The sequence below is a fragment of the Tursiops truncatus genome, chromosome 2 (genome assembly GCF_011762595.2).
Source record: "Tursiops truncatus isolate mTurTru1 chromosome 2, mTurTru1.mat.Y, whole genome shotgun sequence".
Classification (NCBI taxonomy): Eukaryota; Metazoa; Chordata; class Mammalia; order Artiodactyla; family Delphinidae; genus Tursiops; species Tursiops truncatus.
Genome location: NC_047035.1, coordinates 95,385,786 through 95,399,118, shown reverse-complemented (window position 1 = coordinate 95,399,118; position 13,333 = coordinate 95,385,786). Strand labels below are relative to the sequence as shown.

General features: G+C 37.3%; 1 protein-coding gene across 4 annotated transcripts in view; it reads left to right on the top strand.

Annotated features, from left to right (window-relative positions):
- Window positions 1-13,333, top strand: part of MYO5A (myosin VA) — a 186,635-nt gene that overhangs the window by 62,556 nt on the left and 110,746 nt on the right. For all 4 annotated transcript variants that reach the window (XM_033851686.2, XM_033851685.2, XM_019946568.3 and 1 more), the window contains exons 3-5: window positions 1,174-1,345; window positions 3,355-3,499; window positions 12,652-12,808. In XM_033851686.2, the coding sequence (XP_033707577.1) occupies window positions 1,174-1,345; window positions 3,355-3,499; window positions 12,652-12,808 (474 nt within the window). The remainder of the gene's footprint in view (window positions 1-1,173; window positions 1,346-3,354; window positions 3,500-12,651; window positions 12,809-13,333) is intronic.

The window sequence follows — 13,333 nt, the reverse complement described above, 5'->3', positions numbered from 1 at the left end:
CTCACAGCAATCCTGTGGGTTCATAGGTGGTATTATAACCATTTTCCAAATAAGGAAGCCAAGACATTAAGCAGTCTACCTGAGATCACACAGCCAGAAGTGGCTTTTTTGTATGGCAGGAGCCAATGCAAGGACCAGTCTGCTTTGGAAAAGTTTTATTATTATACCCTAATAAACAGGCAGAGAGAGGTCGAGGGGCAGATTGTAAAAATTTCCTCCCCATTTTGCAGTCATTCCAACCTGATTTGAACATTTGACCTCTATATATCTCTTTAGTATTAACAAAAGTATTAACAAAAGTCTTTTTACAAAATCAGCTTGTCCCTCTCTGCAATTATATTGCCATTTTTTTTTCCTTATCATGTGTCGTGTGTTGTTTGTCCTTAATACGTAGTTGAGTAACAATCTCCATGCTTGGCTTTGCCATAAAGCCATAGTCCCTTGGCTTTAAAGTGAGTAGTACTTCTTAATTTGGGGGCCCAAGCACCTCATTAAAAGTTGAATAAAAACCATGGACTGTGTTTTTTAAAAAATACACATATATGTGTATATTTACACATATGTTCATACACATAAAGTGTTAACACCTAATTTTAGGGATTCTTGGACCTCTCAGGGTTCAGGAGTTCCCAAGTACTTAGCACATACCAGGCACTGTCTCACTTAATTTTTACCACACCCCTATGAGCTATTTCCATGATGCCCATTTTACAAATGAAAGATTTAGGTTAAATAATATACCCAAGACCACAAAAGGAGTAAGTACCAGTTTTAGGATTTGAACCTGGGTTGATCTGGCTCTAGAGCCAAGCTCTTACCACTCTCTTATGCTGTCTGTCACTTATAATAGGTGAAGAGGAAAAATAAAAAGCTTATTTAACTAAAGATTAAAAACTCTGGTCTAGTAACTAGGTAAAAAAAATTCTAGGCTTTGATTTTTCAAAGTGTATTATCAAAAATTGTTAATATGAGTTAATACATCTAGTGAAAACAAAGACTCTCCTTATTTTTTTTGCCATTTCCACCAGTTTCTGTGGTTTTGGAAGGTGCCAGGAAAAGAATGCATTTAATAGCTGAGAAGCAAATCAGGAATAGGAAATAAGCAAAATGTATGTGCCTGTTTTGGGTTTATTGTCATTATTTATCCAGATGCTATATCTTGTGCATTTTCAGGATTTGGAATATCGTCTAGATCCAAAGACGAAGGAGCTGCCTCACTTAAGAAACCCTGACATACTTGTGGGTGAAAATGACCTCACAGCCCTCAGCTATCTTCACGAGCCTGCTGTACTCCACAATCTCAGAGTCCGCTTTATTGATTCCAAACTTATTTATACATATTGTGGTGAGTGTGCGTTGCTGTCTGAGTGAACTGTGAATTCTTTTCTCTAATGGACAGGGCCATGGAAATATTGTGCATGGGGACAATTCTTATTTTCTCCCATGTCCCCAGCTCTTCTTTCTCTACTGACTTCTTATCCTTCTTTCACTAATCATTCTCTGCTGAGACCCAGGTCTGGGATTTCCATTCATTTCCTTCTAAGTCTCTGCTTGGTGTACCCAACTCAGCACTCAGCATTTCTTCATTACACTCCTGTTTTGGAAAGGAACAGGTATATTTTCTTCTTAAAAGAATTTATACCTTTTATATCCTTGATATTTGCTCTTTTTCTTCCCTACCTATTAACTGAATATTTCTTTTTCTCAATTTTCATTTTTCTTCAATTTATTTTTTTCTTGCACATTTGCTACCTTCTCAGTGAAGCCTTTCCGCCCTATCTTTTCTTCTCCTAGTTGTCTATCTTCCTTCTCTGTTTAATTTTCCCCCCTTTTCCTTACTACTGTCTAACCTATGATATATATTTTTCTTACTTATTTTATTGTCTGAATTTCCCTCTAGAATATAAGGTTCATAAGGGCAAAATTTTTTCCTTTTGTTAAAAAATTTTTTATTGAAATATAATTGATGTACAATGTTATATAACTTACAGGTGTACAGTACAGTGATACACTTTTTGTTTTGTTTTGCTTTTTTTTGGCTGCGTTGGGTCTTTGTTGCTGACATGGGCTTTCTCCAGTTGTGGCGAACAGGGGCTACTCTTTGTTGTGGTGTGCGGGCTTCTCATTGTGGTGGCTTCTCTTCTTGCAGAACACAGACTCGAGGCACAAGGGCTTCAGTAGTTGTGGCCCATGGGCTCAGTTGTTGTGGCTTACAGGCTGTAGAGCACAGGCTCAGTAGTTGTGGCCCATAGGCTTAGTTGCTCCACGGCATGTGGGATCTTTCCGGACCAGGGATGGAACCCGTGTCCCCGGCATTCGCAGGTGGATTCTTAACCACTGCGCCACCAGGGAAGTCCCCACAATTTTTAAAGGTTATACTCCATTTAGATTTGTCTTTTTGTTTGTTTACTGTTATAAATATAGCACTTAGTAATGACTTGAAAGCTAGCTGTAGTCAAATATTTGTTGAATGAATGACTTTAAGTTAATATATACTTGCTGTAAAATTTAAGGAAATACCAAAAAAGTATAAAAAATGAAAAAGAATTACATGTAATTACCACTGAAAAATAACCAGTATTATGTTGTCTTATATCCTGTGTGTATATGTGAGAGAGTATAAATAGATATAAAATTGGAATCAGTCTATATATAGTTTTGTGTCATGTTTTCCTATGACACAATATTTTTTATAAACATGATTTGTGGTGGTAGCTCAATAGTCTGTTACATGGATATAATAATACGTATTAAACCACTCTCCCTTTTTAAAAAAACTTTTATTGAAGTATAGTTGATTCACAATATTGTGTTTAGTTTTTGCTATACAGTGAAGTGACTCAGTTGTACGTATATATATATTTTTTTCATCCTTTTGCATTAAGGTTTATCACAGGATATTGAATATAGTTCCCTGTGCTGTACATAAACCACTCTCCCTTTATTATATACTTTGTTTCCACTTTTCACTGTTATGAATAACATTATGATAAACATCTTTATTTCAAAAAAAAAACCTTTATGTGAATCTATGATTATTTCATTTGGATAAATTTCTAGAAGTGGAATTTTTGGTTTAAATATTACAAAAATATTTAAAGTCCTTTCAACATTGCCACCGTTTTTATTATTTTAAATCACCTAGTCTAGTTCATAAATGGTGTTTTAGTTAGGACTAGGTATAATGGGTTCAGAGGCAAAGGCTACGATATATTTTGACCCTTAACAATTTGTTAGTTCAGTATTAACTGAAATTGAGTTAGTATTAACTATGATTCTCACTTTACCAAGTTTGATATGCCCCTGAGGATATTACTGACTTCTTCTTTTGCTTTTTTTTTACCTTTCTCCCAGGTATAGTCCTAGTAGCTATAAATCCTTATGAGCAGCTGCCTATTTATGGAGAAGATATTATCAATGCATACAGCGGTCAGAACATGGGCGATATGGATCCACATATCTTTGCAGTAGCTGAAGAAGCTTACAAGCAAATGGCCAGGTTGGTGGAAGCGCTATTTATTATTTCATGACTTTTATTAGATGTGATAATTTCTTCTTTGCTGAGTCACAGATATTTTAAAATACAGTGAATAACGACTAGTAAATTATTCATTAAACAGCGTTGATTGATTTGTCTCAGATGGCCTGCATTTTTTTTTTTGGGCCGTGCCGTGCGGCATGTGGGATCTTAGTTCCCTGACCAGGGATCTAACCCACACCCCTTGCAGTGGAGGTGCGGAGTCTTAACCACTGGACTGCCAGGGAAGTCCCTGGCCTGCATTATTATTAAAGTAACGTAACATTTGTAAAAGGACATATAGTTTATAAAAACTGCCTTTGGAATCTCATTGTAATTCTGTGACCATGCAAGGATAGATGTTATGTTTTACAGATGAGTGGATCAAGGTTTGTAGGTATTAAGTGACTTGCCCAATGTCATTCAGCTAGTGAGTGGCAGACCAGAACTAAAAGGCCTAAGTGCTGAAAGAAATCTGTCTGTATCTGGTAGAATTAAATCTCAAGGAAAGTGTGAATTTTAAGGTTAGCAGATGCTGGGGCGTCAGGGATCCTGAACAGCATCAGGGAAATGTCTTTGATGTTAATCGGGGAACCCTACTATTTTGAGAGTGGAGAATGGGAGAAAAAAAGCTATTTTCAAGACTAGATTATACTCTTGATAATATAATGTTATGCAAAACTGTGCATGCATAGAAAAATAGTCTGACAAGTGAGAAATGGTATCCTAGTGTTGTTTTTTTTTCTTTTGCGGTACGCGGGCCTCTCACTGTTGTGGCCTCTCCCGTTGTGGAGCACAGGCTCCGGACACGCAGGCTCAGCGGCCATGGCTCACGGGCCCAACCGCTCCGTGGCATGTGGGATCTTCCCGGACCGGGGCACGAACCCGTGTCCCCTGCATCGGCAGGTGGACTCTCAACCACTGCGCCACCAGAGAAGCCCCTAATGTTGTTTTAATTTACCTTTCTCTAAGTAGGAAAGACTTTGCACTTTTTTACACACATACGCACATACCTATTTGTATATTTAATATATATATTAAAAACCATGAGTTCACACTGATACCTCCAAATCTAGTTCAACACCACAATTTTTATTCTTGATTTCTTTTTCCTTCTTTTAACTTTTTTTTTGACCTTGAAAACCCTGGCTCTCATTATCCGTGGTTTTTTACTTGTTTGCTCAATCCTGGAATACTCTTTGTATCAGAAATGCTAACCCATATCCCTGTGAAAAGCAAATTTACCACTCAAGTACATTTGCGTCTAATTCATTTTGTCTTTAGCCTTATGTAATATAAAGTGCCAGTTTCCAAAGTTACTTAGGTTGGTTCCTTTCTTCCCCACCACTTTATGAATTTATTCAGCCACTCTCCCATATATGATCACTTAGATTGTTTTCAACATTTTGCAATTGCAAACAGTGCTACAATAAATAACCTTGTGCATATACATTTTTGTATTTGTATTTATTTATTGCTCTTCCGAATTGCTTTTAATGAAGCTATGGCAGTAAAATATACAATGTGACCTAGATACACAGTGGAGCAAAGGCCTAGATAATGAGATGGTTTTGTCCACATCTTGGGGAAAAAGGTGATATGTATGTCTTTATGAATAAAGTATCTAGGAATAAACTTGCCTCACATTCTTGCCAGTCTTTTCTCATGCTGAAACTCACTGCTCTCTGATAACTAAATCACAATATTATATTCCTTAAAACATCAGGGTTTTTTTTTTCTTTTTGTTTCCTGAAAACCAAGTAATATTGATTGCTTTGATTTGGTATTTTTTTCCTCCCTTGTTAATGGTAGAGCAAATAAATTTGATCGATTAAGTTTCATTTATGAGTTTTCTTGAAATAAATTAGAGAGTTATAGTCATAACCTTAGTGTAATGGAAAAGATATCTATACTAGTCACAGCTCCATCAGTAAATAACAATATAAGCTTAAATCTTCTGGTCTCCCAGGGCCTCAGTTTTATCACCTATAAAATAGAACACTTGCACTAGATGGTCTAGCTTTACATTTAAGGCATTCTGTTGTACACACTTGTTACCTTTCAGTTTCATGGGCACTGATGCATAAGTCTTTTACTCTTTCTAGCGGAGGGCAGGCTATGATAAGGAGGCTTGTAGCAAAGCAGAAGGAACATAGTATAGACTTTTCCTCTGGAAACTAAGAGATGTGGAGTATAACAACCCAACTCTACTCTAAACTTGGATAAGCCATCTGACCTCTGTGTTATTGTTTCCCCCAATGAAGAAAAGATAATATTTATCATGCTTACTTCAGAGGTGAAAATTACATTAGATGATAAACATGAAAAGCACTTTGAGAAACACTGTTTAAATATAAGCTGTTACTGTCATCACGGTCTTCATCATCATGGAGTCTCATGGCTGCATTCTCTTTCTGTTCATTTTAGCCTCTCATCGGGTTTTATTCTTCCTGACTCTCTTGCTAGGCCTTTCCTTAGAGTGGCCCCTTCTTGCATTTGTTTAGGCAGACTGAATGCTTCACACTTCTAAGGTCCATTGGCCAAGTGGATGCTGGCTGTTATAGATTATAAAATCTCTCCTGTTGCCAGTTGTGACTCACCTGCCATGTGGTACCAAGTATTCCTACTTAGGCAAGTAGACATGCTACCTGATAAGGAATTTTATGTATGATATATAAAGGTGAATTAACTTCTATCAGTTAGCAGCTACCATGTTTAGAGGTATACTGTGTGCCAAGCATGATGTCAGGCATGTTACCTCTAATCTTCATTACACCCCTGGGAGCAGACATCATCACCTCTGCTTTACAAATGAGGAGACTGAGGAAAGTAACTTTCAGACTACCATGCTAATAAATAGTATCTGGGAGCTGAGATATGAATCAAGCTCTGAGGCTACAGAGCCTTTCTTCTTTGTTGTTTAATTTTCTTACTTCCAACTGTATGACCCTATTCTAACACAGTATTATCACAATATTAATCTATTCCCTCAGATTAACTAACGTTGCATACTTTTATTTCTGTACCTTTTATTCAGCCTAGAATATCCTTCTCCATGCTCTGTTATCTGCCTGGTTTCTATTTATTCTTCATGATCCCACTCAATTTTTACTTTGAGACCACCTCAGTTCCTGATAAATGATTCCTCTTCAGAATTCTTTACTATATGAATTTGGGACTTACTGAGAACTATCTACCCAGTAAGTTTGTAGTAGGAATAAAGTGCAGTAAGTATATGAGTCTATAAAAGTTACAAACAAATAAAATTGGCTATTTCTGAGAGAAAAACAAATACCATATGATGTCACTTATATGTGGAATCTAAAGTACGACACAAATGAACTTACCTATGAAACAGAAACAGAATCATAGAGAACAGACTGGTGGTTGCCAAGGGGGAGGGGTTGGGGGAGGGAGTGAGTGGGAGGTTGAGGTTAGCAGCTGTAAGCTTTTACATATCGGATAGATAAACAACAGGGTCCTACTGTATAGCACAGGGCACTATATTCAATACTCTATGATAAACCATAATGGAAAAGAATATTAAAAAAATATGTATAACTAGAAACAATTGGCTATTTTTGTTATGGAATCTTTATATTAATTTCATAGGCTCTATACTGATGGAACAGAAAATCAGATTGACATGAGAAGATCTGATAGTCATGTGACAGACTTCTCAGCAGGAATTTGGTGTATCTCCAGGAAACGCTTATTTTCATTTCCTGAATAATCTCTCTACCTCTCTAGCACAGCTTTCATCAGTGTGCCAGCACAGTCTTATGGTAAATATTTATACTTAAAAACTGATACTGCACATTGTCTTGTGAACTCATTGTCTAGTATCCACTTTAGAGTGCAAATCTTTTCTTCTTGGGATTTTGATCAAGAGCAGAAATCTTGGAAAAACAGAGCTGAGCAGCTTGAGGTTTGACAAGTGATAAAAATGTAGAAAAACTTAGCGCCTCTCTAACAAGAGAAATAAGGATTAGAGTCTCAAGTGAAAGCCACATCACAGTAAATACACAATGTTGGAAGAAAGCATTATATTACACTAACTTAATAATTTTCCTTTTTAGCAAGGGATCAGATAAAGGAGAAGCAATTAGATTGAGTGCCTGCAAGAAAATAAAACTCTAGATTTTGTTTCATGAGAACATGTTCACTTATAAGCTAAAAATTAGACCTAGGTGCTTGTACACTTAACCAAGGTACATGGTAACACCCAGTGGATGGTTATGAGAGAGTCAACATTGAGGTGTGTGGATATAGTAAAGTGGGTCCTGCATGAGTCAGGTCTGAGGCTGGCATTACTTAGTTTCCTCATTAACAACCTGGATGTGAATGGAAAGTACGCTCATTAAGTTTTCAGAGGACAAGATGATGGTCTTGGAAAATATGAGCACCATAATCTAGAGAGATTACATTTTTAAAGGGTAAAGTTCAGAAGGAAAATGTATAAAATAATATAGCTGATACGAAATGAATCTTACTAGATATAATCTAAGGAAAGGCTGGACAAACCAAATACATATATAGGTAGAAGGAATATAGACTCAACTGTAACATCTCTCTCTTTCATCAACCCAGAGTGGATAGTCTATCCTTGAATAATTTATTTCCTGGGGTTTCAGGTACCTCTCCATAGTTTAATTCCTATTGCCGTTTTCCCATACAACCTAGTTTTCTCCTAATTATCGTATAAGGGTCAATTCAGGCATCACCTTCTCTAGAAAGCATTTCCTGACACCTCTTCCTCACATCTTCCACTAGTTCTATACCCCTTCCTCATGCTTTCATAATATCCTGGATAGACCTCTTTTCTTGTAATTACTCCACTGTATTTAAACTGTACTTTTCAGTCTCTCTCAATAGGCTATGACCCTAGAGTCTTTTATCTTCATAAAGTGTTTGGCACATTGTGGCTACTCATTACATATTTGTTGCATGAATGAATGAAGCAGTATTTTTAGGTAGTGGCTTTTCGTTCACATTATAGCCTCTGGAAGCAACGTTGACTGAAACAGGCCACAAGAGTTCACCTCTGCTTCAGGGCACCCAGTACGCAGGCTATTTAGGATCATTGCGGGGGCCCTTGAGAGGACTGGCCAAGCCAGAAATCATAAATTTTCAGTTCCTGCATCCTTAGGATGCTCCAGATAGATCTGTCCTTGAGGAAGAGTGGTGAATCTCTGTCCTTAACTTGGTTTTATCAGGTCCTTGAAGTGATATCTACATCCCAAAAGTAAAAGAAGGTTCTTATAAGGACGAGAAACCTGAAGAATTGTGAACAGTGGCTGACCAGCTAATCAAAATTTCGAAGAATAATGAATTATTATTTACATAGATGTAACAATCTAAAGCTTACAGCTCAAATAAATAGAGTAGGGTAGACTCTGATATTCACATTAAAACCATAAAATTTTTTATCCCTGGTGTTTTTGTCTATTTTCTCCGCATCTCTATTATACTTTTCTTGTTTTTCCCTTTGCACGTCTTTATTATGTATTACCCTTCTCCCTTTGTGTCTCTAGTTGGCTCCCCACTTCTACCTGTCTCTGCTCTTGTCTCTTTTTGGCATTTCTTCCTGTGGCCACATATGACTGAGAAACGTTTTAAAGACTACTGTACTTACTTTATAAAGATTTCTGTTTCCTGTTCTTAATTTAAAAGCAGGTGGATGGAATTTACATTTTTTCTCTTTGTAGCCCTTTATTGATTTTGGCCATCTCAGATTCAGGGGTCCTATGGAGAAGAAATGTTTGCCCATTTCAAGCCCAGCCCTTCAAGCCCATCTGAGCATCTGTAAGCGTGTCCTATTCCAATTGTACTTGAGTTTACCTGGCTTAGACTGCAGACTATGGCCCATCCAACATCTGAAAAATCAACTCCGGAGTTAGTTTAACTTTTAAGTTATAGTACTTTAGAATTGAGAAAGACTTTAGATGCTATTTAATCTTAAAAATGAGGGAAACTGTGACCCAGAGAGGGCATGCAATTGCTCAGAGTCATGAAATTGGGAAATGACAGATTGAAGACCAGAGCCCAACTCAGAGAAGTTTATGTAATGGAAAAGTTGTACTTATTTATATATTGGAATGCTCTACTAGGCTTCAAGAAGAAGGGAAGCCTCTGCCAAAGTCAGGGAAATGTAATAAATAATAAAGTTCCTTAAAAATTGTTGGTCATATGGATCCAGGATCGTAAATCCTGGAAGAGAAAATGTATCTGGTATGTGCTTGACATCAATGTGTATATGTGTGTATTTGTACAAATCTGTGTGATTCATTTGAATAATCCTCAACCTTATCTCCTTTAACAGTTCTCTTCTTCCCCATGGTATAGGAAAGGGCTACTACATAATGAATGCTTCAGTTTTTTTGACGTAACATTTTGTCATAAAGACTTGGAATGGTATTTCAAAGGCAGTACAGTTTAGGATAGCAGTTCCCACTAATAATTCCTTTTTGTCAGACTAGTGGAAGCCTCTTCACCTTGTTTATTATTGGAAGAAATGCTGGGAGAATTTTGTCAAGGTAGCTATCACACAGGGTGTAGTGACAGAACTGATCATGCAGGAATTAGGAAGAGATCATTTTTCTAGTTATATTTTAGAAGGGAATCCAAAGAATGATGATACTGTCCTTGATTAATGTATCAAAGACATCAATTCTGAGAACATTAAAATATTCTAAATGATGGAAAAAAAGGGACATTGGCCCCACAATGAGAACTGTTTGGGTTTTTTTGTTTTTGATTTTGAGTGATTTATCTTGAAATCAGGCATGTATGAACAGAGGCAGTGGGAATATGCAGTTGAGTCTAGAAGTTCAAATAAAAAGGGAATGAGATAGTATGAGGTTCAAGGATGTTTTAAAAAAATGAGGGTTACATGCAAGCCTTTACTATAAGTATTAAACATTCCTTGTGTCCCCTAGGTCCTCCTGATTTTCCCCACAGTATGGGAGTCAGAGTGTCTGAACAGGCTGCTTAGAGGTGCTGGTAGTGTGATGTGAATGTACTTAATCAGGCCTGAGTTGGGTACTCCTATTGTATTTTTCAAAGTTTGTAAAATAATACAGTCACCACCCTTTCTCAATGAAAAACCAACCTTTACCAAATCTTAACCAAATCTTTCTACTTTGGAAACTTATCGCAGGTACTTTTGATTCTATCACTTTGGTGTCTCTTAAACCCATCTGCCTGTCTCAGTCATGGCCACCACAGTCTTTGTTCAGACTTTCATATCTTTTCATCTGGACCTCTGCCACCCATATCCACATTGCTGCCAGAGCATTTTTACTAATTAGATTGTTTATTTTCTGTTTAAAACCCTGCAGTAACACTCCGTGACCTTTAGGTAAACTTCAGATTCCTTAACAGCCCATGTAAGATATTTATCATCCATTTCTCGTTAACCTCTGCAGCCTTATCTGTCATTACTTCATGTTCTAGTCAAATTAAATTATCTGATGTTTCCTAATTTCTCATGCATCTGAGCCTTCATTTATGTTATCTCCTTTCCCTGGAATGTTTCCTTCCTAACTTCCTTTTCCCTTGCTTGCTTTCTCTTACTCATCTTTCTAGACTTTGCTGAGGTATCATCTCCAGGGTGCCTTCCCTGATCACCTCTTCCTTCTCTCAGTACCCCATCCCATGTATTATAATCTTTAATTATTAGTTTGTCTTTCCTCTTAGACCCTCAACCACTTGAGATGCAGATCATGGCTTTTTAAACTTGTATCCCTAGTATTTAGCACAATGTTTGGCACGTAGCAGGTGTTTGCTAAATGTTTGTTGGATAAATAAATTTCTTTTAAAAGATCGTCTTCTATAGTGAAATAACCTTGTAATCTTGTGGCCTAAAAACGTTTGAACTCATCTTGTCTCTCCATAAATTAAGGGCAAAAATGTTACTACCTTTGTGTACTTGTTCAGTTAATTTGATGGATTGAAGCTGACTGCTGGTTTCATCTCAGGAAGCAGAAGTTTACTGCTTCTTTCCCAGTCGAAATCATAGCCAAAGCAGATTTATTCCTAGGCTAGGTTGGTTATTAAAGTTTTATTTACTTATAATCAATACACATTTACTGAGCGCTTGTGATGTGTCAAACTCTGGACTAGTTGCTGGATATTAACGATATGGTGACATAGGTCCTCATCCTCAAAGAAATAATAGTCTTATGAGTAAGTTCCTCACCTAGAGTTTTGAGTCATTGTATGAATGAATTAAAGATGTAATAGTAGATAGTCTTTGCTTTTTTAATTAATTAATTAATTTGTTTAGCTGCATTGGGTCTTCATTGTTGCACGTAGGCTTTCTCTAGTTGCAGCGAGCGGGGGCTACTCTTCGATGCGCGGGCTTCTCATTGCGGTGGCTTCTCTTGTTGCAGAGCACGGGCTCTAGGCACGTGGTCTTCAGTAGTTGTGGCTCGTGGCCTGAGTAGTTGTGGTTCACTGGCTCTAGAGAGCAGGCTCAGTAGTTGTGATGCATGGGCTTCGTTGCTCTGCAGCATGTGGGATCTTCCCGGACCAGGGCTCGAACCCGTGTCCCCTACATTGGCAGGCGGATTCTTAACCACTGTGCCACCAGGGAAGTCCAGTTGGTAGTCTTTGAGTTCTAACATATTTGAATGAATCAGCCAACAAATGAACCATTTCTTCTCTGGTAATGAGGGTACTTTAGTAAGAGCTGGAGTTTGTGGGTGACACTATGGACAGTTAGCTAGTAGATAATTTTTTTTTCAATTAAGTAGTATTTTCTTCTAAATTTATTTGCTGTAACTCCTGTCTCTTCTAAAGGTGGTTGACAACAGTATTCTAATAGACCAAAATAATTCTCTAGGAATAAAGTGTGTTTGAGATATGTACACACAAAAAATTCAGAGACTATTCATCCTTAGATGTGATGCTCTCTAATTTAATGCCTGATATTTCTTCTCCCTCTCTGTTCATTGTTAATTTATAAGTAGTTGTTTTTATTAGGAAACGTCATTCTTAGGTTCCTTCCCACATTTTTGCATGTGTGAACGAGCAGGAACTCTCCATGGCTCATTGATGAGAATACAGAGATAATCATGTTAATCACATTCAAAAGTGAGCAGCACTGTCAGTTACTCTTCTTTGTTTTACAGAGATGAACGAAATCAGTCCATCATCGTAAGTGGAGAGTCTGGGGCAGGAAAAACAGTTTCAGCTAAGTATGCCATGCGATACTTTGCAACTGTAAGTGGTTCCGCCAGTGAAGCCAATGTTGAGGAAAAGGTGTTGGCATCCAACCCCATCATGGAGGTAAGGCCATGGCGTTCTTACTATATTCTCTCATTAAGAAACAGGCTCAAAAAATTGATTGATACAGCACATGTCAGAAAGTCTAGGATCTCTCAACCAGTAATAGTAGGAAAATACTTTTCTGGATGTTAGTGAGAGATCTAGGAAAAGTAAAAATTCAGTAAGGTAGACATTTTGAGTAAAGTCTAGCTATAGAGGAAGCTACTTTATTCCATAAACCTGCATTTTTAACCTACCATTGGATCGTTGCCTCCAAGTAGCTGGCAATGGCACTTCATTTCCTAAAGTTTCTTTTCTCCCAGTTAATTGACTTGTATCTATTGCTCCTTATACTGGAAGTATAAACTACTCCTTTTCCCACAATCCTGAGCTTTTTTAAAGCTCTTTCTAAAATACAGGATTCACTATGCTCAAGCATGAATGAGTTTCATTATTCCTCTGCCCGCATTTCGTTTTCTGTACTTAGTCCAACCTGTTTAGCTATAAGTTTTTACATTTTTCCAGATATGAACTATAAACTTAAAT